General features: G+C 49.7%; 2 protein-coding genes across 5 annotated transcripts; one reads left to right on the top strand and one right to left on the bottom strand.

Moving 5' to 3' along the window:
* Positions 1–351: 351 nt before the first annotated feature.
* On the top strand, positions 352–23,753 carry TMPRSS9 (transmembrane serine protease 9). Of its 4 annotated transcripts, XM_064734540.1 has the most exons (20): positions 352–444; positions 6,805–6,957; positions 8,683–8,834; positions 10,599–10,726; positions 11,135–11,202; positions 11,632–11,807; positions 12,854–12,895; positions 13,879–14,050; positions 14,254–14,528; positions 14,706–14,842; positions 16,018–16,333; positions 17,144–17,315; positions 18,719–18,990; positions 19,643–19,779; positions 20,279–20,636; positions 20,725–20,841; positions 21,483–21,654; positions 21,962–22,227; positions 22,776–22,912; positions 23,387–23,753. In XM_064734540.1, exons 3-20 carry the CDS (start codon positions 8,711–8,713, stop codon positions 23,546–23,548), a joined length of 3,231 nt encoding a protein of 1,076 aa, XP_064590610.1. In that variant the 5' UTR covers positions 352–444; positions 6,805–6,957; positions 8,683–8,710; the 3' UTR covers positions 23,549–23,753. The 4 variants fall into 4 exon arrangements, with proteins under 4 accessions (XP_064590610.1, XP_064590611.1, XP_064590612.1 ...); XM_064734541.1 differs by lacking the exon at positions 6,805–6,957; XM_064734542.1 differs by lacking the exon at positions 12,854–12,895.
* A 980-nt stretch (positions 23,754–24,733) lies between these two features.
* Positions 24,734–26,455, bottom strand: TIMM13 (translocase of inner mitochondrial membrane 13). The gene is made up of 3 exons (XM_064734545.1): positions 26,239–26,455; positions 26,019–26,087; positions 24,734–25,943 (listed from the first exon to the last, which is right to left on the bottom strand). The coding sequence occupies exons 1-3, from the start codon at positions 26,362–26,364 to the stop codon at positions 25,845–25,847; spliced, it is 294 nt and encodes a 97-aa protein (XP_064590615.1). The 5' UTR covers positions 26,365–26,455; the 3' UTR covers positions 24,734–25,844.
* Positions 26,456–26,461: the final 6 nt, after the last annotated feature.

Raw genomic sequence — 26,461 nt, 5'->3', positions numbered from 1 at the left:
AGAGATCATCCCCAGTGTGGGAGCTGCCGATGGGAGGAAATTCAGCGGTGCAGTGCTGCAGGTATGAACCACCCCACTTCAGGCAGCTCTTTTCCTTTAGGTGCTGCTGCTGGAGAGGATGGGAGTCGTACAGCGAACTGCAGGAACGTCTGGTGACTGGGGAGATGCAGGAGCTGGGGCATCACTGGTCCAGCTTCCAACGCAGGCAGCTGGGGAGCAAGCAGGGGGAGGAGGGGGCTGGGGGTGGAAATTACTTAATTCCAAAGTTCAGTGAAAGCAACAAACCAGCTCTTCAGGCTGAGCCGTTCCTGTCGCTCAGCCTGCGCCTTTAAGCTCCGCCGCGAACTCCCCCAGTGCCTCCCACCGCCGCCGCCGGCGCCCCGCAGGCCCGGGCGGGTCAGCTGCCGGGGAAGGCAGCTGGCGGCAACGGGAAAAGCAAAGCAGGTGAGTCCCTGCTCCTTCTTAGGAGCCCTTTTTACTTCCTTCAAGGTGCCGAGCTTTCTTGGCTCGGAAGGGAAGAGGAAAAACCCGCACCCCTCCCGGCGGCTGTACCCACCCAGCCCTGGGCGCTCCTCGCCCCGCGGTCCCACCGCGATCCCTCCTGCCTGGCAGCCCTCCTCCTCCTCCTGCTGCTGCTGCTCTTTTTTTCACCTCCTCCTCCTTCTTCACCACCTCCTTCTGTTCTTCCTCATTGCTTCTCCATCAGGGTCAGACAGGTTTGCTGCCTGCCCCCGCAGATTTTCAGCCGAGCTGGAGTTTGAAACTGCTTCTCCCGTGCTTGGGGAAATCCCTCGTGCTTAGCTGGCTCTGAGCAAACAGCCTGTTTCTGAATTTAATGCCTGTGGGGAAAACAGCTCAACTCACCTTTTACTGAAAGTGGAAAAAAAAGATTGAAAGATGGAAAAAACTTCTGTGCATCCTTTTAGTCACTTATGGCTAAGTAGTTTTCCTTATGTAGTGCTGGATTGCTTTTTAGTGCTTTTCGATTCTATGTAACTCTAACATGATTCAGTGATTTCTAGACCCCCTTCTCTGAAAGTACTGATTAAGAGAAATGTCTTAGTTACTTAAACGCTTTGGAAACCAAATGCAGAGAATGGTCTATATTATTTGAAAGCTATAACAAATTAGGAAATATTCTAGAAAGAAAACTCAAAGTACTTCATGGAAAACAAAAAGTGCAACTTTGACCGTAATGCAGACTTAAAAGCTGAAAAAATCAATATTATCAATGTAGGAAATAAAAGAGTGAAACAGCCATGGCAGCGAGCAGCTTCGACCTAGACATGGGACAAACTCTTATCAACAACCTCTATGGACTTATAATAGCACCATTATTTGAGCCTAAAGAAATGTTTCTGTAGCTGGATGGTTCTTTGTTCCCATGGTTGAAGGGAAGGGCTTGAGAGTCATGCTGCTTCACATCCACATGTCTTCCAGCCCTGAGGCTGCCCTGCAAAGAGCTCGGGCACAGCTCCTGATCTGGCTTAAGGGAGGTCCCTGTGAGCGAGGTGTGCTAATGGAGGCCTCTGTGAGCGAGGTGTGCTAAGGGAGGCCCCTGTGAGCAAGGTGTGCTGAGGGAGGCCTCTGTGAGCAAGGTGTGCTGAGGGAGGCCTCTGTGAGCAAGGTGTGCTAATGGAGGCCTCTGTGAGCGAGGTGTGCTAATGGAGGCCTCTGTGAGCGAGGTGTGCTAGGGGAGGCCTCTGTGAGCAAGGTGTGCTGAGGGAGGCCTCTGTGAGCAAGGTGTGCTAATGGAGGCCTCTGTGAGCGAGGTGTGCTAATGGAGGCCTCTGTGAGCGAGGTGTGCTAGGGGAGGCCTCTGTGAGCAAGGTGTGCTGAGGGAGGCCTCTGTGAGCAAGGTGTGCTAATGGAGGCCTCTGTGAGCGAGGTCCAGCCGGGCAGCACTGCCCAGAGCAGGTCCAGGACTGGAGCAGCCGCTGTGTGCCCGCGTCTTGTGGCCTCTGCCCGGTGTGGCCTCCCCAGGCCGGAGCGCTGCCCACAGCTGGGCACGGTCACACAGCTGCCCAAAGCTGGGCACAGTCACACAGCTGCCCACAGCTGGGCATGGTCACACAGCTGCCCAAAGCTGGGCACAGTCACACAGCTGCCCACAGCTGGGCATGGTCACACAGCTGCTCAAAGCTGGGCACGGTCACACAGCTGCCCACAGCTAGGCACAGTCACGCAGCTGCCCAAAGCTGGGCATGGTTACACAGCTTCAGCTCTGGAGGTCAGCATGTGGCACTGTCCCATATCGATACACGGAGAGTTTTACTCTCATTGACTCAAGTGCTGAGAGTGCACTGCTTGACTGATACCATTCATCACTTGCTGGTTTCTCTGTGTAAATTCTTCCTTTGAGGGAGCATGCATTGCAGGTAACTGATTTCAGGGCAGCTTGGGGATTTCATATCTATGAACACTAATGCCTACCTGTCAATCTGTAATAACAGCTGAAGCTAGGTAAAAATGTAATTTACACGTTGCTTCTAATGTATGTAAGCTGGTAAGAAAGAATAAAATGTGATTATTTGCCAACTGAAGACCTCTACTTTAGCCCCTGTTTCTCCAAGAGCCTCTGGTCCCAGTATGTCCATCAGCTTCATTGGGACCAAGATTTCTCCCACACCCTCACATTGGGCCGGGCAGTGTTCAGGGGAGGTGACTGAATGTCAGTGGTGGAAATGCCATGAGTTAAGCATGTGAGTTTTTCTTGGCCATTCATGAGCTGAAAAGTATCAAATTATATAGTGCTCCTATTGTGGAAAGTAACAGACAAACATGGACTTCCTGGCTTACTGGATACTCCCTATGTGTATTCAGTATTTACTATCTGTACTGAGTTTTCAAGCCAGCAGAGTTGGGGGGGTAAGGGGGGCAAGGCTGCCTTTACTTTATTGTGTAATCCACGGCTACAAGTTTAAGAAGTAATTGCAGGTACAAATCTGCCCAGTACTTTGTTACCAGAGAGAGAGAGCTCAGGGTGAGTGTCTCCAAGGTGGAAGTGATGTTAGAGCCTTTGTTACCTGTGACAATGCGAGCACTGGGGAGCTCAGCTTGTCTGTCATGCCCCAGCTGAGACTGCTGAGCTGGCAGGCAGGGAGAGGATCTTCTTACTTGTAAATTGAGAGACATTTGTAGACGAGGAGGGACAATAAACAAGGCCAGCACAGTGTCATTTGGCTTGCTGGGAGCAGGACTACAGCTGAACCAGGTGCATCTCCATGAGTGCTGCAGGTGAAGAGGGGCTCAGGATCCTCAGTACTCTGAGTGGCAGGGGCTTTTAGATTTGCTTACTTGCATGATCTGGGAGCTTGCAGTGTCAGGGCTTTTCACTCACCTTAATAATATGAGGTGTCCTCAGCTCAATCTGCATTCTCTTAAGTGACATGAGCTTCTTTCTGCTTGAAAGTAGGGTTTAGCCTTTTAAATGCAGCACAACCACTTCTAAATGTTAACCTGCAGAGAGGTGGGGACATGGATATGCTCTATACATCCATTACAGAAACTGGAGATGGGTTAAAGCAAAAGGATTAGAGAAATGCTGTGTTGGCTGGTCCAGGGAACCAGTGTTGTGATAGGTGAAGCTCATGTCACACAAAACAAAAGGCCATGTAGCCAAGCCGGTGTCTGCTGGTCTTGGGAAGGTTTGCCTTTGATGCTGAGAGCTCTGTTCATCATAACCCATCTCTTATCTGTTTGACCAGCTGCTGCTGTCTCTGCATACACTTTTTTTTCATGACATAAGATCATCGCATCAGAAGGTTTAAGGGGAAATATAGGGGCTTACCAGGAAGCAACAATGTTGGGATAAATTCCTGCACTCCCTTCTCTGGAGCCCCACTCAGAGAGAGAGTGAGCCATAAGGATGAACTGGCACACAGTTCTTGCCATCTCCAGGCTGACATGACCTCACACTGCATCACCACCCAACAGATACCACTGGTTAGAAATCCACTCCCCTACAAAAGTATTCTACCATTCTCAGTACCTGCTGGCACAAGTTCTGAGCTTTGTTTCAATGCAACTAAATTCTCAGCTGTAAGGATAAAATCACTAGGCTTGACCCCATTTTAAAAGAGATATTTCAGATTGGCTGCTCCCACCACCCTGCTCTGCCAGCAGATCTGTTTGCACAGCCACATCTGTTATCTCCTGTGGTCGTGCTTCTCATCTCGCAGCAAATGAGTGTCTTCTCTCCTGCTCAGGCTCAGGTTTGGTGTCATATATATGTCACCAAAGGTTTATTGTTTTGGCAGCTGTGATTTTGGATGGTGAACCTACCAAGTAATAACATATCGGAGTCTGCTTTCTGATTTTGAGGTACCTCCTTCTGGAGAACTATCCTGCTTCTGCTGTATTCCCCCTCTGAAGTGCTACAAGTCTTATCTTGGTGATAAAATCAATAGTCCTTTATTTGCCTTTGGCCACAGACTCATTACTTGCTGAGGCTGCAGGCAGATCTGCTGCTGAGCTTGTGGTCTGCCTTGAGCAAGTGGCATGTTTTTCATACTTGTGCCATCATTTTGCAAAGGCTCTGTCTGGGTTTACAGGATTTACAGGTCATAGTGAGACAGTTTTACAGCCCCCGTGTCTGAAGGCTCAGCAGACACTGTATTGCTGTGCTAAGAGCCACAGTACCCCATTATGGGATGAAGCAAATATTCCATTAACACTTGGTTATTCAAATGGTTGCAGCATATTGGCTGCCCTTTATCATCACAGTGTGGGAGAAACCAAGCATGCTAGAATACAGAAATGCAGCACAAAGACCCCAGAGCAGCCCAGACTCACCATCAGGGGGGGTGTGTGGGGATGGGGCAGTGGTTTTCTTACATTGTCCCTTGGAGGACATCAGGGTTTCCTTGCATCAGTTATCTGTAAATGAAGTTGACTTTTGAAAACACGGGTACCACCATTTCTTTCCTGTCTTTCTTTCCTCTGGCCAACAGCTCAGAGCAGGGCACCTCAGCTTGCGTCCCTGTGGTTGAGGGCTGCTGGTAGGGGCTGGCAGACTGGGAATGGGAGAAGCTGGAGAAGAGCAGCAGGAAGCCTGGGCCAGTGCAGAGCAAGACAGGAGTGTAAACACTCCTGTTCTCATGGGAGAGAGACTGCAGAGGGCTAAAAAGGCAGAAGAAAAGGTCTCAGGAGGTGAAAACATGAAGGTGAAGATGCGGTGAGGTGAAGGAAGAGAAGTACCAAGCAGTGGAAGAAAGAAGGCCAGGGTATGTGGAGGTGAATGAAGAAAACCAGCCCTTTTGCTGGGCAGCCAACTGGGAGGTCACCACTGTGCTTTAGAGTCAGGAGCTGTGGCATTTTGCAAGAAGACAGTTTCTACCTGGAAACAGGAACCTGCACGATTTGTGCTGGAGACTGGGCCAGCCCTGCAGGTGTGTGTGGAATCACCTGAGCTGGAGAGGCACCTGCCACAGCCAGGCTGGGGCTGTCCCAGGCACGGGCCAACAACCAGGGGCCTCTCCTGGGGCCCTGCCTTGTCCCTCTGCTGCTCCTGCATGGGATCTTCCCCCACACACACGTGTGCATGCACACACACACACACACAATCACACACACACACACAATCACACACACGATCACACACACGATCACACACACATACATGTGAGGTCATACACAGACTTGTGTACATACACATACACGTGAGGTCACACACACTCTCACACAGTGTTACACACACTTTTACATACACTCACACATACACACAGAGTCACACACACACAGAGTCACACACACACTCACAGTCACACAGTCACACACACACACACACACTCACGTCCTACTTTTCCTCTTTGACAAGAAGAGTGGGTGTTAGTGACTGTTTAGCTAATTGGATAAAGGAATATATTTACCATAACACTTTATATTTTACAATTTCCCTACTTGAATCAGCTGAGAAATAAAAGACATCTTCCAAGGAAATCCTATGGAGTGGCTCAAGGCTGCCCTAGAGAAAAATTCAGACTTCTGTGGAGAAGACAAACTCTATGCTGCCAAGCAGCAGCAGAGCAGGGGTGGTGGCCAACTCCCAGCACTGTGGCAGATCCTCAGGGACAGCCAGAGATGGTGACAGTCTGCAGGACAGCTCTTGCTGACTCTGTGCTGCACATCAGACATGCCTTCTCTGCTAAAATGTAACAGTGAAAAGACACCCCACTGGTGCAGGGACTCTCTTAGGTCAGAGTTCCCCACACCCTGCTTACAAAGGCATATTTTATAACCACTTACAATTTATAAGCTTACAAAAAAACCATAAATGTGCTTTTATTTCTCAGTATTCCTATTGGAAACTCATGACTGTTAATACTCTCCCAGTTTCTGCCCTACTAAAAAAATCTAATTTTCTCTCCTCTGATTTTATGTCACAATTTTTTTCACTGTGTATAGTTTCTTGCCACAGATCTCCACTATGACTTATAGATGATCCTTATTATCTTTCAGAAAAAAAAAAATCGCAACCTCTATTTTGCTGTTGCAAAATGGGTTTCCATTTACATGTCCTTTTAATTCTTTTTAACTCACACCACTGACAGCAAAAGAAAATATGCTAAAAGGGAGAACAAAGACAAGTTTTGATTGTTTTGGGAAGTAGAAAGTTTCTCTAAATAGACTATTTTCCAGTTAAAATGCCTCTGCAATCACTAATGCAAACTTTTTTCTAGGTTTCCAAGTACCTTTTTTTGTAGTATGACTTTTACATGCAACTAAGATTGTATTGTCAAAAAAAAAAAAAAAAAAAAAAAAGCCCAAGCCAGTTTTGTCTGCAATTTTTATTTTTTTCCTCAGACGCATCTGTTCTACCTTTGAGGTCCATTGAAGTCCACTGTTGCACTGGGCAGCACACCTGAACTGGATTTCTGCGTGCCCACATTCAGCACACTGCAAGAGGGACAGTGACTCCAAAACCTACCGAAAGAGGGAAGGAGAGATTCCTCATCTGTATGTATTCAGGCCACAAGGACCACTGGAGAAAAGGTTCCCTACTTGTCTCCCCTTAGCCAGAGCTGAATTGTCAAACAGAGATATTGTTAGCAGAACCCGGGGGCCACAGTGCCAATCTGTGCCAGGCTCAGTTACAGCTGAAAAAGAATATTTGGGTGTCTGCTAGAAAAAAAGAGGCATCTTGGACAGACTCTCCCTCCCTCTCCTCTTTCTCTGTCTGCTGCCTCACAAAGAAGTGACCTTCTAAAATCTCTTATCTAGAAGCTTCTGTTTAAAGAGCTGCTGACGCCTCTTGGAAAACACTGAAAAGCTCTTCTGAAACAGGGAGCTGCTTCTCCCTGTGTCCCTTTCCTCCCCTCTTCCTTTCATTGCTGAATGCATTTACATTAGAAAAGGCCATTCCTCTGCACCTTCTCTGAAGTCCCAGTCTGATTTACAGCGGCAGGGAATCGCTGCTGTGGCAGCCCAACCTCTCCCAGCCCTGAGAGGATAGGAATGTGACATGTGAGATGTCCCTCAGCAGGGCAGACTCAGGAACTGAGGAGGGAAGAGCTGGGTGGGTTTTGTACTCTTGACGCTCGATATCAAGACAGAGTAAGTTTGAGAGGTGATTGTGCCTTGCCAAGGCTTTTCTGGTGTCTTCTGTAAATCTGAGTTCCCCAACAGTTAGAGTTTGAGTTCTCAAAAAAATCACTCTGGACCCTTGGCCAAGAGGAATGGACTTCTGTGGATTTCCACTCTGATCTCACAAATTGTCTGAGACAACTTCAACCTGCCAGTTTGAACAGCAGCATTGTGCGTCTTCTTCATGCCTATGAGGGAGAAATATTAATACAGTAATTTAATACATTTTAGGACCACAGGAAATCAGTGTCCCTCCTTGTCTCATCGGGCTTGTTGCAGATACTAACCTGTCTGAATGATGTAATAACTATATATATTACAGGCTGGTTTCATTCCTAGTAATATCCAGTTGTTGATGTGCAAATGAAGGCCAAATATAGTCTGGCTTGTACTAGAAAAACTGCAGAGGAAAAAAAAACAAAAAACAAGAGAGGTACTCTTTCTATTTTGGGCATTTTTGAATTCACACTTGGAGCAACATATCCCATCTGAGCATCTTCAGTGCATGAAAAGCATTGACATAGTGAAACCAGTCAAGCAAAGGAAAACGTGGAGGCAGAAGAGGTGACATGAAGGAGCTTTGCTTCTGGTGCAGGACCACTTGGGGCAAAATACTGGAAGCACCAGTGCTAATGCTGGCCACAGGGAAGGAGAATCTACTCCTGTGGCCAGCATTAGCACTGGCCAGCACTATCAGGATAGCAGCAAAGCTGTAAGCAAAGGACATATTAATTGCTCTACATTACTAGGCATTGGGAGCTCTCAGCTAAATGCTGTAAAGTGGAGGGGGGAATCACCCACTGTGATTTTATAATTCCTCCAGAATTCCTGCAAAAAATGTGAAATAGCATTGGGCTATATGAAACCTCACCCTGGAGTCTGCCTCATGAACAACTACAGGGTGAGGTTTATTATTTAGAGAGCTTTAATCCATATAACATGCACCTCGGGGTTACACGTAGCCTAATGCCAAGACTTCCATTGCCAGGTCAGAATAGTCCAGCAGGAGCATACAGTGATGCTCCTGTGGTAACCTTAGCTGACATGACAGATTTCATCCCAGTCTTGTAATTTTCCTCCTCTTCTTTTTAATCACAGAGCCCATCTGTAGAGCTGCTCAGAAAGCATGGAGCAGATAAAGCCAGGGCAAGGCACCCAGAGGAGGAGACGGGGGGCCTGCTGCTGGAAGGTAACTGCTGCTGCTGCCGTGGCAGGCACTGCAACAGCCCTCTGCCTGGGGATCCTGCTGGGTGAGTGTGCTGCCAGCTACATTCTTTCAGTTTAGCACTCCAAAAGAGAAGTGGTCCGCACTGCTTATAGCAAAAATCTCAAAATCCTCCTACTGAGATCAAAATGCAGACACCTTTCTGCACAATGCACAAAAACTACAAGGGCTGTAGTCAGCTCATGTTCTCACTACGTGACTTTGGAGCCCTTTATCTTCAGTGTCTCATGATACATATGCTCTATTCCTTTCCTGCTTGACCAATCTGATGTCCTTCTATGACAAGATGACCTACCTAGTGGATGAGGGAAAGCATCTGAATCTGATCTATCTCAACTTCAGTAAAGCCTTTGACACCATTTCCCATAAACATTTCCTTGTAGAAGTTGGCTGCGTATGGCTTGGATGGGTGTGCTCTTTAATGGGTAAAAACTAGCAGGATGCCCAGGCCCAGAGGCTGGGAGTGAATGGAGTCACATCCAGCTGGAGACTGGTGACCAGTGGTGATCCTCAGGGCCACTTTGAAGCCAGGCCTGTTAATTATCTTCATCAGTGGGGATGGAGGGCATCCTCAGTCAGTTCACAGATGACCCAAGCTGGGTGGGATGTTGATCTGCTGAAGCAATAGTGTGGCCATCAGGATCAGGGCAGTGACCGTCCCTTTGTGCTGGGCACTGGTGAGGCCCCACCTCAAATCCAGGGTTCAGTTTTAAAACATCTCATGACAAGAAAGACATTGAGGGGCTGGCGCGTGTTCAGAGAAGGGAACAGAGCTGGGGAAGGGGCTGGAGCACCAGGAGCAACTGAAGGAGCTTGAGGGGCTCAGTCTGGAGAAAAGGAGGCTCAGGAGGAACCTTTTGGCTCTGCACAACTCCTGGAAGGAGAGTGCAGCCTGGTGGGGTTTGGGCTCTGCTCCCAGGGAACAAGGACAGAAAATAGGAAAAGGCCTCAAGGTGGCCCAGGGGAGTTTAAGATTGGACATAGGGAAAATTTGTTCACTGAATGGGCTGTCCAGACCTGGCACAGGTTGCCCAGAGCAGTGATGGAATTCCCATCCCTGCAATTTAAGCGATTTAAGAAACATGTAGATGTGGCTTTAGGGGACATGGTGGCCTTGGCAGTGCTGGTGAAATGATTTGACTCAATGATCTCAGAGGTTTTTCTAACCTAAACAATTCCATTATTCTATGATTCTGTCCTGTAGTCTGTCTCTGTGACTTTGACATTTCTTGTCACTGTACCTTGCTGCCTCTGCCATTTCCTACCATGACCGTTGCAGCCATTGAGCACTGCCTGTTTTACTGTCCCACTCCAGAGCATGGCCACCATCTCCCTCCCTCTTCCACCTCTCTCCTGCTGCTTCTGCTGCCCCATGGCCACCTCAGGCCAGCATGCCAGTGAGACCCCAGCATGACATGGCTGACACATGCCAGCTGTACAGTCACAGTTTTTGAGGTGGCTTCAGTACCCAGCAGAACCTTCCCGAGGCTGTTCCTGCAAGGATAGTGCGAATCTCAGGTTGCCAGGCTGTACCCATCTGTTCATGAATTTCTGTCTCAGGCTTGACAAAAACCCACTGTTTTCAAGTTCAAACAAGTTCAGTACAAAATGCTATTCCTGCACATGCACAGGGTACCCCAGTCCAGTTATGGGGCACCCCCGAGGCAGCTGGGATGCTCAGGGATAGTCAAGCTGCTAAAAACAGGGGGTTTGAAGGAGACAGGATGATATTCATGTTGCAAAGCTGTGAGGAAAGCTGCCTCTGACAGACACCTTCCCTTTCTGGCAGCCTGCCATTCCACAGGAGAGGCCAGCTTTGAGCACACAGTGGAGCTGCAAGGAATCCCATTCAATAGCAGCTTACAGACAGAGAACTCAGACTACTACAGGGTGCTGACACCTGCTCTTGAGAGGCTGGTGAGTTATCTGGGCCTTGGGAAAACACTTGTGAAATACTGTGGTGGTAGCACCAGCAGAATCTCTAAGCCAAGGGCAGGAGGAAAACTAGGACTTCTTAAACATCAGCAGGGTACACTGTGGGGCTGAACGACATTTTGAGAGGCCCTGTCAAGGTCCGGAGAGACATTCATGGAGTGGGAAACATGTGTTCAGGCCTATTCCTTACATAGAAAAAAGATATACTGCCTCATGCCCTAAAAGCCAGGGTGGGAAAAAGTTTACATATGAGCTGGACATGGGTGCTTCTGCTTACAGAGCAAGAGACCAGGCACCAACAGCTCCACATTCCAGCAAAATCCCAGGCATCATCTATTCCCATCTCCTTGGGGTCCAGTAAATGTGTGACCATCACTCTTTGCTTTGCAGTTTCTGTCCAGTCTCCAGGACTCCCAGCTGAACTGGAGTTGCACTGGTTGCACCATCCTGGGCTACCGGTGAGTGTAGGCAGCTATCTCTGCAGACCCTACAGCTCATGTTTCAGAGAATTCTGACAAGCCTCACCAAGAAGGTGAACCCATACCTGTGTCTCTTGTTCAAAGCTAGTACAAAGAGAAACTGGTTTTTGGTCAAGGCTGGATTTTCGTCTGAGATTGCAACAATGTTCTGGATTTTTAAATTTCAAAATGCAGTCAGAAAGGCAGAGGAAAAGAATTTTGTTTAACCACAGCTTTGGGCCAAAGGTAAAAAAAAAAAAATTCAAATGATCATGTCAACCCAGAGCACATCTCCAGAGAAATCTTAAATTATTAAGAATCAAAATATTAAGATTTGTTTCCTTTGGGTTCCCTGTAGAGAGCACAGGAACCTGACCCTTGTACTGACCATGAAGCCAAGGTCGCCCTTACTTCTCTGTCTCCCAATAGGAATGGAAACTCCGGTGTGATCGTCCATTTCCGCCTCCTCTTCAGCCCCCAGGATTCCCAGCCCCTGAGCTCTACCTTGGAGGAGGAAGCTTTCAGGCATGGGCTGGCCGCTGCCCTGCACAAGCAGGGTTTCTCCCTGGCTGCCTACGGGACCATCTCCTCAGCCTCTCTCACAGGTACAGCCCCGCTGCCCTTTGCTGGGGCTGCTGGCACCCAGGGGCACACAGCTAAGCCACCGTGAGTCAGCCCAACTGCTGCAGGGTTTTAGCTCTGAGTGTCCAGTCAGTGTTAGAAATTGGGGTGTTGGCAGGCACCCAGCAAACTGATAACATGATCTGCCTGGCTCCCAGCTGCTCCAGCTTCACCAGACAACAGCAGAATCCAGCCTAGATCTTGCCAGCTTAAGAGACATTTGTGGAGTCCCCAGATACCTCTCCAACACTACTAATGCTGTCCTGCTGCTCTGCACTGCAAGAGCAGGTTGAGGGACCCACAACAAGGACAGAACCTAAAGCATGAATTGCAACTATTTTGGCTTTTCTTGCAGCACCTGAAATCAGTCTGAGGGATAGGGAATGAAGCTCCAGGAGGTTAATGGCTGGATTTTCTGTGCCTACCTGTGCACAGCAGCCCTTAGGCAGACCTCAGAGTTGTAGCAATAACTGCAGCTCAGGTTGCTATTTCTCATCATAGTTGAATTACTCTCTGAAACCACCTGACAAGAAATTTGGCTTTCCTTCTGTAGGACTCCAGGTCCAGCCAATTAAAAAAAACCCATGAGCCTGGGAAACAAGAAGGCGTGGGCTCCTCTGTAGCTCCCTCTGCACCCTCTGCCAGAATCCAGGGCAGGATCCCTGGATCTCTGGGAGCCTTGTGCTGCCCAAATGGAAGGTGCTGGAGTCCCCTTGGCTATAGGCAAACAGCTTTGCATAGCTTCAGCCCCAGTCTGCTCCTGAGAGGCAGCTCACTTCACAGCTTTTAGGAATTTCTCTCTGCGCATGGAGTCAGCCCAAAGCTTGCAGGGCACTAGGGAGCTGTGCCTCCCCTGCTCTGTGGACCTGGGCCCTGCCTCACACTGGTCACAGGTGGGCACAGAGATCACCAGGCAGGAAAGGAAGATGCAGCAAAGGCCGTGGCAGCCCCAGCCCAGGAACACAGCTCCAGGACCTGAGGCTGGGATGCCCTGTCCTTGCTGATCCTGATTCCTTCCTCTTTGTCCCAGGTCCCAGTAAGGTTTCTTCCCACAGACCTGGACTGAAATCAGGTAAGAGCCAGGCAGCAGGAAGAATCACCTGCACTCTGCAGCCTCGTCCTCCTCTTCCTCACCAGCAGCCTGGATACAGATACAGGCTTGGGCCCCATCTTGTTCATAGCCTGGTGGTCCAGGGGCCTGCAAGCTCAAAACAAGCTGCAGTTCTGCACCCAGCACCATCCTGCAGGGACTCTGGGGCAGCCAGGGAGCAGAAGGACAAGGATACAGGGGTGGTTGCCCCTGGGGAAGGCAGGGGATAGTTGCTGTGTGGACTGCAGAAGACATGAGTGACACAAGCCTTGCTGTCCCCAGGGAGCTGCTCTTGGGACACAGGCTTCTCCAACATCCAGTATGTGAAAAGAAAGCCCTGAATGTGACAGCCAGACAGGCTGTGATGATGCCTCTGATGGAAGGGGCTGTGCTGAATCTCCCACAGCAGGTGTCCTGGACATAGAACCCAGCCACAACCCACTGTTGGCAGACCTTGACACGGGGAGACACCAGTGGCTGTCAGGCACTGAAAACAGCCAAGGACATGCCATGACTTTTCAAGGCAATAGTAAATGGCTGCATTGGGATGAGGGACACTGTGCCCTGGAAACACCTTAGTCCCATCAACTGTGATGGATTGTGGTGACAAGGTCCACCTTACTGGTGGGCTGGCACAATGGACAAGAGCCACATGCCCATGAGCTGCTGGAAGCTTATCACAAGGCAGTAGCTAAGCTCATCAAACTAGTCAGGATGCTGCTCTACAGTTTCTTGCTCTAGAAGAGTTTCAGGGAGGATGCTGTGATGGCCCAGTGCTTTGCAGTGCTCTTCCCAAGCCTGCAGGGTAAAGGCTGCTTTGTGACATCCCAAGTACCACCCTGCTGCTTGAAGATATGCCAGCAGCACACACAAAGCTGAAGCAGCTTTTCCCACTTGCCCCCAGGAGCGTGTTGCTGGGGTGCAGTAGCAGGATCCTGGGGCACTGAGTTTCTCCTCCCTTTCAGACTGTGGGAGTCGTCCTGCCATGCAGACTGCCAGCAGGATAGTTGGAGGCTCAGAGGCATCCAGAGGGGAGTTCCCATGGCAAGTCAGCCTTCGAGAGAACAATGAGCACTTCTGTGGCGCTGCAATCCTTACAGAGAAGTGGCTGGTGTCTGCTGCTCACTGCTTTACTGAGTAAGTTTCAGTCACACCACTTTGCACCCTCCATCCCTGTTCCAAAAGCTGCCATATCTGCCCAAACTCCCACTGCACCTCTCTGCTCCACCACGGGGAGAATGAGGAGTTTCCTGGATGGCAGGATGGGCAGTAGGCAGTTTGGGTTTGCAGGACAGTGTTGTGGCTGCAGGTTCACAGGGCTCCCACTGTCTCTCCTCTAGGTTTCAGGACCCAGCCATGTGGGCAGCTTACACAGGGACCACCTCCCTCAGAGGCTCAGATGGCAGTGCAGTGAAGATGGACATTGCACAGATCATCCCACACCCCTCTTACAACGCTGACACAGCTGACTATGATGTGGCCGTGCTGGAGCTGAAGAAACCTGTGACCTTCACTAAGTACATCCAGCCCGTGTGCCTGCCAGATGCTGGCCATCACTTCCCCACCAGCAAGAAGTGCCTTATCTCTGGCTGGGGCTACCTCAAGGAGGATTTCTGTAAGCAAAGCATGGCAGGCAGCAGAGCAGACGTGGTGGGGTGTGAGTGGGGCAGAAGGCATCAGGGGAATGGAACTCAGACCTTGCTCTGGCCAGCTGAGGTGGGCTGTACCCTGAGCCGCTGATCCTGTGCAGGGCTTCCTGCACTGAGCTCACAACTGTGTCTTTCTCATTCAGTGGTGAAACCGGAGTTCCTGCAGAAAGCAACAGTGGAGCTCCTAGACCAGAACCTATGTTCCAGTCTCTACAGCCATGTCCTCACAGACAGGATGATGTGTGCTGGCTACCTGGAGGGGAAGGTTGACTCCTGTCAGGTAAGCTTTGCCAGAGAAGATGGCACACCTGCCCACATAAAGCTTTTCCCTCCCAGGATGCATCAAGTGACACTTCAATAAGCAGAACTGACACTGTGGTCACTGTTTCCCACTGAGGTTTGAGGCCCTGCCTTGGACCCAAGCACAGATCAGTGACTGCAGAAGACACAAATGAGGATATGTTCTTTACTGCTTAGAGCAGGGTACTGTTATTTAAGGGGCTCTTTCAGTTAATTAACTACTTTTCTTGTCTTCCTGAACTGTCATCAGGGCTGGCCCTACCAATATTCCACACAGGTCTTCAGATAAAAATCCAGATGGGCAAAGGGCTGCAGTGGAAACTAAAACGTACACAACAGTTTTTGGTGAACAACAGAGTGGTTTTTTAGTTTTTTCCATCCTGCAAGTGCTGAGCTGGAGACAGGCCTGCCTTTGATAGTATGGAGAGAGGAGAACTGTGATACCAGAGGAAGACTCTGATTTCCAGGTCTGTCTCTGTGGCTTGGCAGGAACGTTCAAACCAACAGAAACCAGCTAAACAAATCTGCACTTTTCTGGTGGTAGTGCTTTGTATTTCTGCACCAAATACAGCACAAACACCAGAGAAGGGGCCAAGAATTGAAGATTCAAAGTTGGGTGATGAACATGATCCATCTGGTTATTAATTACTGATTGAGAGCAATCTCATCCCCAGAAGGCATTACCAGCTTCACCGACACCACATGTCCATCAGTGATGGTCACAGGGCCCCACAAGAACCAAGAACTGAACCACTTCTGACATCAAGAAAACCTGATGCAAACATTAATGTGGTCTCCCTGTGTTGTGTATCAGGCAATGAACACCCATCATCTGGTTGTGTATGGGCTGCTAGGATTAACCTTTATGAGGTTTAACAAATTATTAAAGCAGTAGAAATGCTTAATCCTAGATTTTACAGATTGTGTCCTTTGTTCTTCTGGCATATAAAGGGCACGAGGCTTCTGTGTAATAGCAGGACAGCGTGCCCACATGGAGGAACACCCAAAGGCCAGCACCCAGATGCTCCGCTCATCACTAGGCTGCAGCAAATGTAAAGGGACGGAGAGACTCCAGCTGGTAGAGGGATGCTGAGGGTGGCCAGGGCAAGCTCAGTGCTTCCCCAGGGAGAGCTCACCATCTGCTTTCTCTTGCAGGGTGACTCTGGTGGGCCTCTGGTTTGCCAAGAACCATCTGGCAGGTTTTTTCTGGCGGGAATTGTGAGTTGGGGTATTGGATGTGCTGAAGCCAGGCGGCCTGGGGTTTACACACGTGTTACCAAACTCAGAGACTGGATCTTGGATGCTATTTCTGCCTTTCCTACCTCCATAGCCCGTACTGTTCCTCCAGTGCACTTGAGGACTAACAGTAACATGGTCAGTGCTGAAGAGATCAACACCACCACTGGAGCAACACCGACCACCTTACCAGCCCCAGCTGCCAGCAGGCCAGGGGCTGCAGCAGGACCACAAGGTACGAGCACCCACAGTGGGTGCATCGTGGCAGGCAGAGTGGCTGGTATAGGTCCAAACATCAGGTTCATTCCTCCAGTAACCTAAGCTGACCTTTTGTAGGGTGAGCCACACAACTTTGCCAAAGTGCTAAGGTACAAAGCCACTATATGGCTGCCCTAGCTGAGTGCAGAGCAACATGGCAAAGCCACTCAGTACTTCTGCAGTTCCATGTGCTCCTTTGCTTTTGTGACTGTAATCTTGCTGTGTAACTGGTCTGCTCTGGCAGGCCCAGAACAGGTCACTAAGGCACAGCAGCATCTGACAGTATTTAATCTGTTGATCACTTACTTTTGCTTGCCACCTAAGGAGCTCCCAGCAGTTCAAAACTGATAGCTGTCCCTTCACAGCAGCCATGCTCCCTGAAGGGAAGGAGGGCAAGTGTCTGTAGGATGACCTGTCCACTCCAAGGAGTGCTCCCAGCAGCTTTGCAAGGAAATGCAAATGAAGGGTGTTTTTCTAAATCTAGAATAATATTTTATCTGGAATGGCAAGGCTAAAAGGCATGGGGCTACTGATTACTCTGCCTTCAAGAAAGGCCCGGGATTCACAGCTTGCTGAGAGCAAGATGCAGAACAGCATTTTATGTGAAAGTCCAGCTGTACATGGCCACCATCAGGCACTGCCACTATCAGCCAGCAGGGCTTGGGTAGATATCTCACACCTCAGGCCTAACCTATCCCTGCTAAGCCCTACTGGTTAGAGAGTGAAGTCTTTTCTTGCTTATCTTCTGCTAGCAATACTCACAAGTCATGCTTCGACTTTTGTTCAGAGTGTGGAGGACGACCCGGGTTCTCTAAACCCAGCAAGATTGTGGGAGGAACAGATGCTTCCAGAGGAGAGATCCCTTGGCAAGTCAGCCTGAAAGAAGACTCCAGACATTTCTGTGGAGCCACCATCATTGGGGACCGCTGGCTGCTGTCAGCAGCTCACTGCTTCAATGAGTAAGAGCCCATCCCTGTCCCTGCTCCAGCTCACCTGCCCACCGGCGCAGGGCTGCGCAGCCAAATCCACAGTGTGGCACTGGGGTCAAGAAATGGAAATCAAGAACACATGTTGGACATTAATTTTTGCTATAGCTTGACATTCATAGCAAAAAGGAGTTTGTGGGGAGGTTGGAATGAGGCAGAGAAAGGTTAAAGCAGCCTGATCAGGGAGAAAGGACAACATATCTAAGAGGGGTGGAAGAAAGTGCCACAAGAGAGTTTCTTTAATAAACTTAACCTTTAAAAATTGTCTGTAATATGTGAAATAGAGACACATGGTCAGTTGGTAAAGGGAAAATGGTCAGTTCAATCCTGCATAGTTCTGTTAAACTGCAAGAACCCAAGCCTAGGTTTATAAGTAGCCTAAAGAAGTGAGTAGCAAGAAGATAATGCTTGTCAAGAATAAATTCCTGAAAGCAGAAAAGGTGGGTTATTAATTCTGAAGGATTTTAAGACAACCTCATGCATTAAACAGCTGGGCAATAAAGGAGCAAGTGAAATGCAAGGTAGGCAAGTGTGAAATGAGGTACACAGCAAAACCAATAGTGCTGTCTGTCTGCGAATGAGGATGAGCCTTCATCAGCTATTGCAGTTCAAACCAAGAGGTCAGAAACATGTGGATATTGCTCTGACAGCTGCAGTCCTGTGGCAGAGGCAGTTAATGAGCACAGGAATGCAGTAAAAAATATGGGAGATGAGTGAGATGTTGCTGGTAATGCACAGCACACCGACTGCTCCAACATCACAGGGAGGGCAAGAGTAACACCGTGTGCTTGTGTTCACAAGGCTCAGGGATGAGCAGGGTGTGGAGCAGCATCATAACAAGCACAACAAAATAGATCAGACTAGACCTGGGAAAAAAAAACAACTAATGGGAAGGCAGTGTTTGATGGGACTGTACAATAATGAAGGGTACAAAGATGTTTAGGGAATGCCTTTTGACTGTCTTTTTAAGACAAGAGCAGGTGGAAAACAATCAAAAGGAAGCCAAGGAAGTTTTTCTAATTAAGCTAAATATTTAAAATTCACCTGGGGTTAAAAAAAGAATAAAACACAACTTTAGAAAAATCCAACTAAAACCAAAAAATCCAGCAAGATCTACTGAATAGAGAGACACCGCCTGTGTGCCAGAATACTCCTGAAATCATAAATTCCTGAAGGTGAAGAGAAGATTATTATTGTATGTTTATTTGCTCTTCAGGTAATATCCAACAGGTGCCACTGCCGGAAACAGTTCTTTGGGCCTGACTTAGTAGGGCTGCTCTGCTGCATGCTGATCATGTAAAGCTGTCTCTAATTTCAATGTCAGAATTCATGCCAGGGATGTGTGAGTATGCACATTTAGGTTTATGTATTTGCAGGACAATGCCAGAAGAGATTGAAGCCTATGTGGGAACAACATCAATAAACGGAACAGACGAGAATGCAGTGAAAGTCAATGTAACAAGAGTGATCCCACATCCCCTCTTCAACCCCATGATTCTGGACTTTGATGTGGCTGTACTTGAACTGGCAAGACCTCTTGCCTTCAACAAATACATACAGCCTGTGTGCCTCCCACTTGCCATGCAGAAGTTTCCTGTTGGCAAGAAATGCCTCATTTCTGGATGGGGTGACCTCCAAGAAGGGAATGGTAAGCAGTAATGCATTACCTGCTGGTTTGCCGTGGAGCAGTGATACCCTAAGCAGCAAAGCCTGTGCTCAATCCACATTCCTAGGAATGTATAGGACAGGGATCAGTAACAGGGACAGTCAGGAACTGACAGAAACACAAGAATAAGCAAGAATAAAGGCACACAGAGCACTATCTTAAGGAGAGGCAGCTTGGTGGGAGCCAGGAGAAACCTGCCGGACCACCCTCAGTAGCTCTGCTGTGCTAAACAAGTGTCAGACGTTTGCCTCAGAGCCTGCTGCACCTCTGGCAGGATGGCATGTCAGCCACTCAGTCACAGAGGTGTTCAAGCAATGAGCATAAGCAAAGATCCCACTACAAGGAGAAAGCCTGAGAGTGGCACATGTGCTACCAAACAAGTCCAGCTGACAAGAAGCCCACAAACTCTCAGGAGCATGGGACACAAACTGTGCAGAATCCTTAGCACAGACACAAAACTGCACCCTGGGGTGAACGCCAAGCTTCAGGGCTGCAGAGAAAACAGGTTTTATAGGAGTCAATTCCCATGTGGGATTAGAGCCTGTTTTCCCAAAATGTGTGTTGAGTCAGTCTAAAAGCCATTAGCTAGCTCCTTCCCTCTGCTGCACTCACTAATTCTGTGATTTTCATGCAGACACCAAGCCCGAGATCCTGCAGAAAGCATCTGTGGGCATCATAGAACAGAACACCTGCAACTTCCTCTACAACTTCTCCCTCACTGACCGAATGATCTGTGCTGGCTTCATGGAGGGGATGGTAGACTCATGCCAGGTAAAAGTGTGGAATTTCTCTACGCTGTAGATTGTTCTAGAAAGCTGGGCTAACTCTGCTTTCAGCAGATCCTTGTGAAATATTTACTGAGCTGCTGTAATCCAGCTGTGTAATTCACATGTACTGGAGCACAAAACAAACCCCAGCCCACTTCTTTGGAGATTTAGGAAAGCAAATAAAGCTCCACCAAGTTGAGAATTACTTAAATCAACATCCCACCACTCTGTCTGGCCAGACAAATCCTGGATGAAGCAGGTCTCCTCCTGTGGCAATGAGTCAGTGGCAGTTGGTGGCAGCTGTGGAAAGGTGCTGACAGGAGCTAGGTTGAGTCACTGACCCCAACCTCAATTTCTCCACGCTCATGCCCTGCATACACATTGCATGACAGCAGACAGGCCCACAAGGCTGGAGGAAGGAGTTGAGGGCAGTTAAGTGCTTCTGGTTTGTCTGAGAGCAGACCTGATTGGACTGAGCAGCCATTGCCTTGCTTCTTCTGCAGGGAGATTCAGGTGGGCCCTTGGCCTGTGAGGTGACTCCAGGAGTGTTTTACCTTGCTGGCATCGTGAGCTGGGGATTTGGTTGTGCCCAGGCTATGAGACCTGGTGTGTACTCCAGAATTACCAAGCTCACAGACTGGATCCTGGACACCATCTCCCAGCTGCCCAGTGGTGGCACAAGCATCCCCTCGAGCTCAGCCATCCCTAGAACTTCTACCACAGCTGTTTTTATCCAGCCCAGCACAATGGCTGCAGGTCCAGCCGGCAGAACCACCCTGCGGACAAAGATGAATACAACCACAAGCAAAACTTCTACAGCTCTGACAACGACCGAGACTGCCAAGCCTACCCAAACCCCAGGTAAAACTGATAACTGATGCATTGACATGTGGGCAGGAGGCCTCCAGCACAGAGGGTACTGAGCAGGTCATGGGTTATTGCCTTCTAGTGGTGCCTTGTACCAGCCTCACTTTCAAGTGTTCCAGCAAGGTGTGTATTGGAAAAGAAAATCCCGAATGTGATGGTGTTGAGGACTGCAGCAATGGCTTCGATGAGCACAACTGTGGTGAGTTCTCCTCTGTAGCCCGTGGCTGCTGCCAGCTCTACCTGCATGACCTGGACTCCACAGTGGTACCCACCATATTAACACTGGCTGCCTTGGGCCCAGACACTGGGTCCGAGGCTAGCCCACTATGGTCCAGATCATACTTGCTCTGCCAGAGCCTAAAACAAGATACAGCTGGATGAGCTGGATCCAAATTTACTGCCAGAAAGTGCAGCCTCTTCTACTCTGCCACAGACATAAGAACTTATTTCCCAGCACACAGGCCTTTTGGCCAGTCAGTCTGGTAGCACAAGGTGGCAAGACAGGTCTGCACAACATGGCAGCCCAGAAAGTATCTTGGCATCCCTGGGACTGCACTTTGGGCTGCACATTCCTTGCTGTTTGATAGCTGAGCCAGGCCATCCAAATACCTGTTCCTCACATACCACATCCCTGGAAGGTGTGATCTGTGATAACAAGTCTGCAAAATACACCCTGTCCATCAAGCCTTGCCTCAGCTGGGTGAACTGAATTCATCACATCCTACTGTCCTGTACATGCTCCCCCAGAAGGCTGTCCCACAGCACAGGTTATGGAAGGCAGGAAGTAATTCCTTCCATTTATGGTTTTTTAAAACCATGGTGCTTCTTCCTGTGTTCCAGACTGTGGCTCAACAACAGCTCTGGCCTTTAGCAAGATCGTGGGCGGCAGCAGCGCGGCTCGAGGAGAATGGCCCTGGCAAGTCAGTCTCTGGCTCCGGCGGAAGGAGCACAAGTGTGGGGCTGTCCTTATTGCTGACCGGTGGCTGCTCTCTGCAGCTCACTGCTTTGACATGTAAGTCTGAGATAAGCTAGTTAAGTCAGCTGGCTCTTGCCTCAGTGCCACCAGCCAACCTGCCCTTCCCCTCCCTCGTGGTCCAGCACCTGGCTGGCATGCTGTGCCCCACAGGAAGCACACACCCCCTATCAGAGAAATGCCCCTAGAGGTAAGTGTGAAAAGGAATGGATGGAATGAAGCCTGAGTACACTCACTGGTTATGGAGACAGGGGTCCTGACCTCCTAAGGTGTGGCCAGCCCCAAAAGTGGAGGGATGGCCCTCCTTGTGAGGCTATGCTCCTAACAGCCAGCTGTCTTTCTGCAGTTACAGTGACCCCAAAATGTGGGTGGCCTATCTAGGAACACCCTTCCTGAGTGGCATCGATGGCAAAATGGAGAAAATATTTCGTATCTACAAACACCCATTTTACAACGTCTACAGCCTAGACTATGATGTGGCACTACTGGAGCTGAGCACACCTGTCATGTTCAGCAGCACCATCAGACCTATATGTCTCCCAGACAATTCTCACATCTTCCATGAAGGGGCCAGATGCTTCATCACAGGCTGGGGCTCCACAAAGGAAGGAGGTACTGGATAAAGAGGGCCCTCCCACAACCATGATGGCCAAGCTCAGTGCTTGGCCACCTACACTGCAACACTGCAAGCCCAAACATCAAAGTTCCCACACCACTGCCCCAAGCACTCCCATCTTAGGCCATATGCTGCAGAGGATACCAAGCTGGGCAAGGCCTGGTGTCACCATCATCTCCTCCCCAGCTACCATGCACACTACTCCTCCATTTTATCACACCTCTTTCCTCTTGAAGCTTTCCCAAGCTTTCTACTTGCCAGCCACTGTGCTCTCCACCCCCACAGCAGCTGCTCCAGCTGTGCTTCTGCAGTACAAGAACCATCCCAATACCAAATTGGACCACTCCAATTTGTGTCTGGTCAGCCAAGCTGCCTGACAAATGACACACCCAAGGAACCTTCCGGAGTTTGCTCTGCTGAACCAGGTGACTCACTTTCCCAGAGCAGGTCTCTCCCTCTGGCAAGCAAGTAAGAGACCCCACTTCACATGCTGCTATTTCCCATGTGCTCTTCACCCAGCTAACAGCAATACTTGTCTCCTCAGGTCTCATGTCAAAGCATCTGCAAAAAGCAGCAGTGAACGTGATCGGAGACCAGGCCTGCAAAAAGTTCTACCCTGTCCAGATCAGCAGCAGGATGCTGTGTGCTGGTTTCCCACAGGGCACCGTCGACAGCTGCTCAGTGAGTGCAAGAGCAACAAATGCTGTGGCTGGGACACAGCAAACTCGTGCCAAGTCCCTAGACTATATTGTCTCAGGAGGGCCCTGCCCTGCCTCCCCTAGCTCAGATGTCTGTCTGTCCATCAACTGGCTGCTGCTTTTATCCATGTCCATCCTGCATACACCTCCTGCTGCTTGCCCCACCAACCTGTGACAGGTCAGGGAAATACACAGAGAGGTAATGCTAGGAGACCACATGGGGCCTGTTCTACGACCCTACAGTATCTCTAAACACACCCTTCTATGTTCCAGAACCCCAGCTTCAGATTGTTCATGCAGGTACATCACTGAGCAGTTATCCAGCTTGGAATGCAGCTCCTGGGGAAGTGGGAAACAGGACAGCAAATGCCCCTGCCCCAGAGAGAAAGAACATTTCATGGCTGGGGAAGCTGCACTGCTTGTGGCTTGATACTGGATCCTTTTCCTCTCTCTGCAGGGTGATGCAGGTGGGCCCCTGGCATGTAAAGAACCTTCAGGGAAGTGGTTTCTAGCAGGAATCACAAGCTGGGGCTATGGCTGTGCCAGGCCATTCTTCCCTGGTGTCTACACCAAAGTGACAGCTGTCCAAGGCTGGATTGTGCAGAACCTCAAGCTCTGAAACTGCATTTCACCACTCAGGGAAGGTGGTGAATGAGAGGAGTAACTGCCAGAGGATGCACTAACCCCTCAGCTACTGTACATTTTTCTGATGCTGCAAAGGGGTGAAGACAGCCTTGCAGGTGTTGTGTGACCTGCTGGTTGTTATCAAAGCATTTGATAACTGCTTTGCATAGAAAGGTACAAATTCTAAACTTTTTCTATAAATAAATGAAGCCTGTCCCATCTTAAGACCTGGCCAAATATGCTGTGCATTAAAATATGACCTTCTTAGTTGGATGGGTGCCAGAAATATCTGCCAAAAATTCATGGAGTTTGGCTGACCCCTGCCTATGAGCTGTCATCCCATGGCCAAGCCAGCAGACTTGTGACCTTTGCTCCAGCCCAAAGTTACGCCCTTGCAGAAGCTTCAGACCTCACTGACTCGATGGAGCTGTTGTGCTGTGCAGTGGCTTTTGGGAAGGGTATGATGCTGTTTCCAATTAGTGTGTGGGACTAGAGAGCTCAGTGATGACTTCCTGCTCACCATTTGATCCTGAGAATGCAGCACTACAACACTTGGGAGTTCAGACTGCACAGGCCCTGACCTGTACTAGAGTATAAGGAGGGGCTTTCCACACACCCCCACGCACCTCGTTCAGCCTTAGGTAACAGGTGATTAAACTGGCAAAGATTAAGGCATGGCCACACAGACCACTGTCTGCCTAAGCTAGGTGGGAAAAATTTAAAGTGCTGAGACAGTGGTGCAAGTACACTTGTCAGGTCCTACCAGCCAGGATAAGACACAGAGACAACTTTGTTCACAAGCAAAGAACTGCAGCAGAGCTCATGTGCTGAGTCTTGGGCAGAGCAGACTTAGACATGTCCCCATTGATTCAGCTACCAAAACTGAACAGCTTCTTGTACCTCAAACCCCTTCCTCATTTTTGGTGCCTGAAGTTCTGCATCTGGGCATAACAAGAGGTCTCCTCCATCCCAACCCAGCTGGCAGCAAGATCTACAACTTTCTGAGACAGAGCACCAGCTAGGTGGGAGACCCGGCTTTCAGGCATGGCTCAGCTCCAGATGGGTTTGGATGCATGGCTACAACACCTGTGGGATGCTCCTATGAATGAAATGGGACTGCTGCACAGCCAGTACCACAGAATTCATACAGCCATAAAGGAAAAAGCCCCCTAAGCAAACATGTCTGAAAGCACTTTATTTTCAAGTAGTCATTCTTACAGTCTAGAAAGGAAACTCCAGTTTCAGTAAGTCCAAATACCCAAATATCTCCTCATAGTTTACCTGGTGTGAGAACACTTTAGGTTCTACCACATCCCAGTGAATGGCCTAGGAGGTACGGAGATGCTATTCTGCCAGTCTGTCTCTGTGTCCAGCAAACCATGAAATCTTTTCTAAAATACAGAAGAGCTTCAAAAGAAAGGATTTAAAAAGAAAACAAACATGGGCACTGTTGATCTCTAACACTCTCTTCTTCCAGCTGTTGTATCCACTGGTGACCATGCAGCATGAACTCACCTTTTCAGGAGCAGTGTAGAAGCACAAAAATAGAGTTGTGCCCCAAAGCAGACCAACATTCCCTGTTGCAGACATGCTCCTCCCTCAAAAAAATTATGCTTAGGATATAGGCTCCAAGGTGGAACATCTGTGGCAGAGCTAAACCAGAAACTACAGAGTATTAGAGCCACACAACACACTTTATTCTACAAAGAAAAGAACCTAAGTACTTCCCAACCTTGCATGCCTAGCTGTGCTCATACAACTATTTGCAAGGCTGTCCTGCTCCCCAGCACTGTGCTTGAGCTGAGTCAAAGCCTACAATCCCACAATAACCCCACAAAGCGCTATACAGATATAGGAGAGGAAAGAGCCAAGGTGGCATGTGGACAATCTTCTGGCAGTTTTTCCACTAATGAAAATGGACTGAGTAATGACCTTATGGACGGGTCCATGCTGGAATCCCAAGCAAGGGTACTGTGTTGCTGGCTTGGCTTGGCCCCCGTTTTCCACAGAAGGCTCCTTGCCTGTCCCAGCCCTTTCAGCAGGGATTTATCAATTGATATAATACCTTGGGCCAATCTGCACACTTGGGAAGGACAACAGCTCACGGAAAAAAAATCACTCTCTCCTGGAGCTGGTGCTAATAAAAGCCAATGGATGCAAAAGGTTCAGCGAGGTTTTATTGCTCTGCCATGGCAGGGGCTGGGAAGGCAGCAGGATTCACCCCTAACCACCTGGACTGGCCGCTGTCCCTTCCCCACATGGTCCCTTCTCGGCCCGGAGGCCGGCAGGCGTCACATGTTGGCTCTCTCTCGCTGCAGCCGAGAATTGTAGGCTCGCGAAACTGTGTTCCAGGAGTCCATGTACCGGTCCATGCACATGGCGATGCACTTCTGCGGGACACAGAGCCTCAGCGGCAGCCCCGAGCTAAGGGGCCGCGGGTGCCCAGTTCTCCCGCCCGTCCTCACCTGCTCGGAGTTGTCCAGGGCGCCGCCGGGCTTCCCGATGCACTTCCGAAAGCACTTGTCCGTCATCCGCTGCGGAGAGAGCCCGAGAGTGGCAGCGCGGTCCGGGGGCTCCGGCTGCAGCCGCCGCCCCTGCTGCGAGGGGAGCGGGCCGGCCTGGCCGTTCCCCGCGACCCGCACCGGGACCGAGCCAGCCCCGCCCGGCCCCGCCGCCCCTCCTGACCTGCAAGAGCTCCTGTGCGTTGGCCACGGCGATCTGCACCTTCACCTGCTCCATGATGAGCCCCGGGTCCAGCTTCCCCCCGCCGCCTCCTCCGGAGCCGAAATCGGAGCCGAAGCCGCTCTCCATTGCCAGAGTCACCGCGGCCGAGGCCCTTGCGCTGCTGGAGGGAGAAATGGCGGCGCCCGGACTGCGGTTCCCGGCGGGCCCCGCGCCTCCTCCGCCT

The sequence above is a fragment of the Zonotrichia leucophrys genome, chromosome 28, assembly GCF_028769735.1.
Source record: "Zonotrichia leucophrys gambelii isolate GWCS_2022_RI chromosome 28, RI_Zleu_2.0, whole genome shotgun sequence".
In the NCBI taxonomy this organism is placed as follows: Eukaryota; Metazoa; Chordata; class Aves; order Passeriformes; family Passerellidae; genus Zonotrichia; species Zonotrichia leucophrys.
This window is presented reverse-complemented; position numbering and strand designations above follow the sequence as displayed.

Coding starts and splice junctions, on each gene's coding strand:
- TIMM13 (XM_064734545.1), bottom strand. CDS start 26,364: ATGGAGAGCGGCTTCGGCTCCGATTTCGGCTCCGGAGGAGGCGGCGGG. Junction 26,088..26,238: donor ACGCACAGGAGCTCTTGCAG/GTCAGGAGGGGC, acceptor CTCTCTCCGCAG/CGGATGACGGACAAGTGCTT. Junction 25,944..26,018: donor CCCTGGACAACTCCGAGCAG/GTGAGGACGGGC, acceptor TGTGTCCCGCAG/AAGTGCATCGCCATGTGCAT.
- TMPRSS9 (XM_064734541.1), top strand. CDS start 8,711: ATGGAGCAGATAAAGCCAGGGCAAGGCACCCAGAGGAGGAGACGGGGG. Junction 8,835..10,598: donor CTGCCTGGGGATCCTGCTGG/GTGAGTGTGCTG, acceptor CCTTTCTGGCAG/CCTGCCATTCCACAGGAGAG. Junction 14,529..14,705: donor CTACCTCAAGGAGGATTTCT/GTAAGCAAAGCA, acceptor TTTCTCATTCAG/TGGTGAAACCGGAGTTCCTG.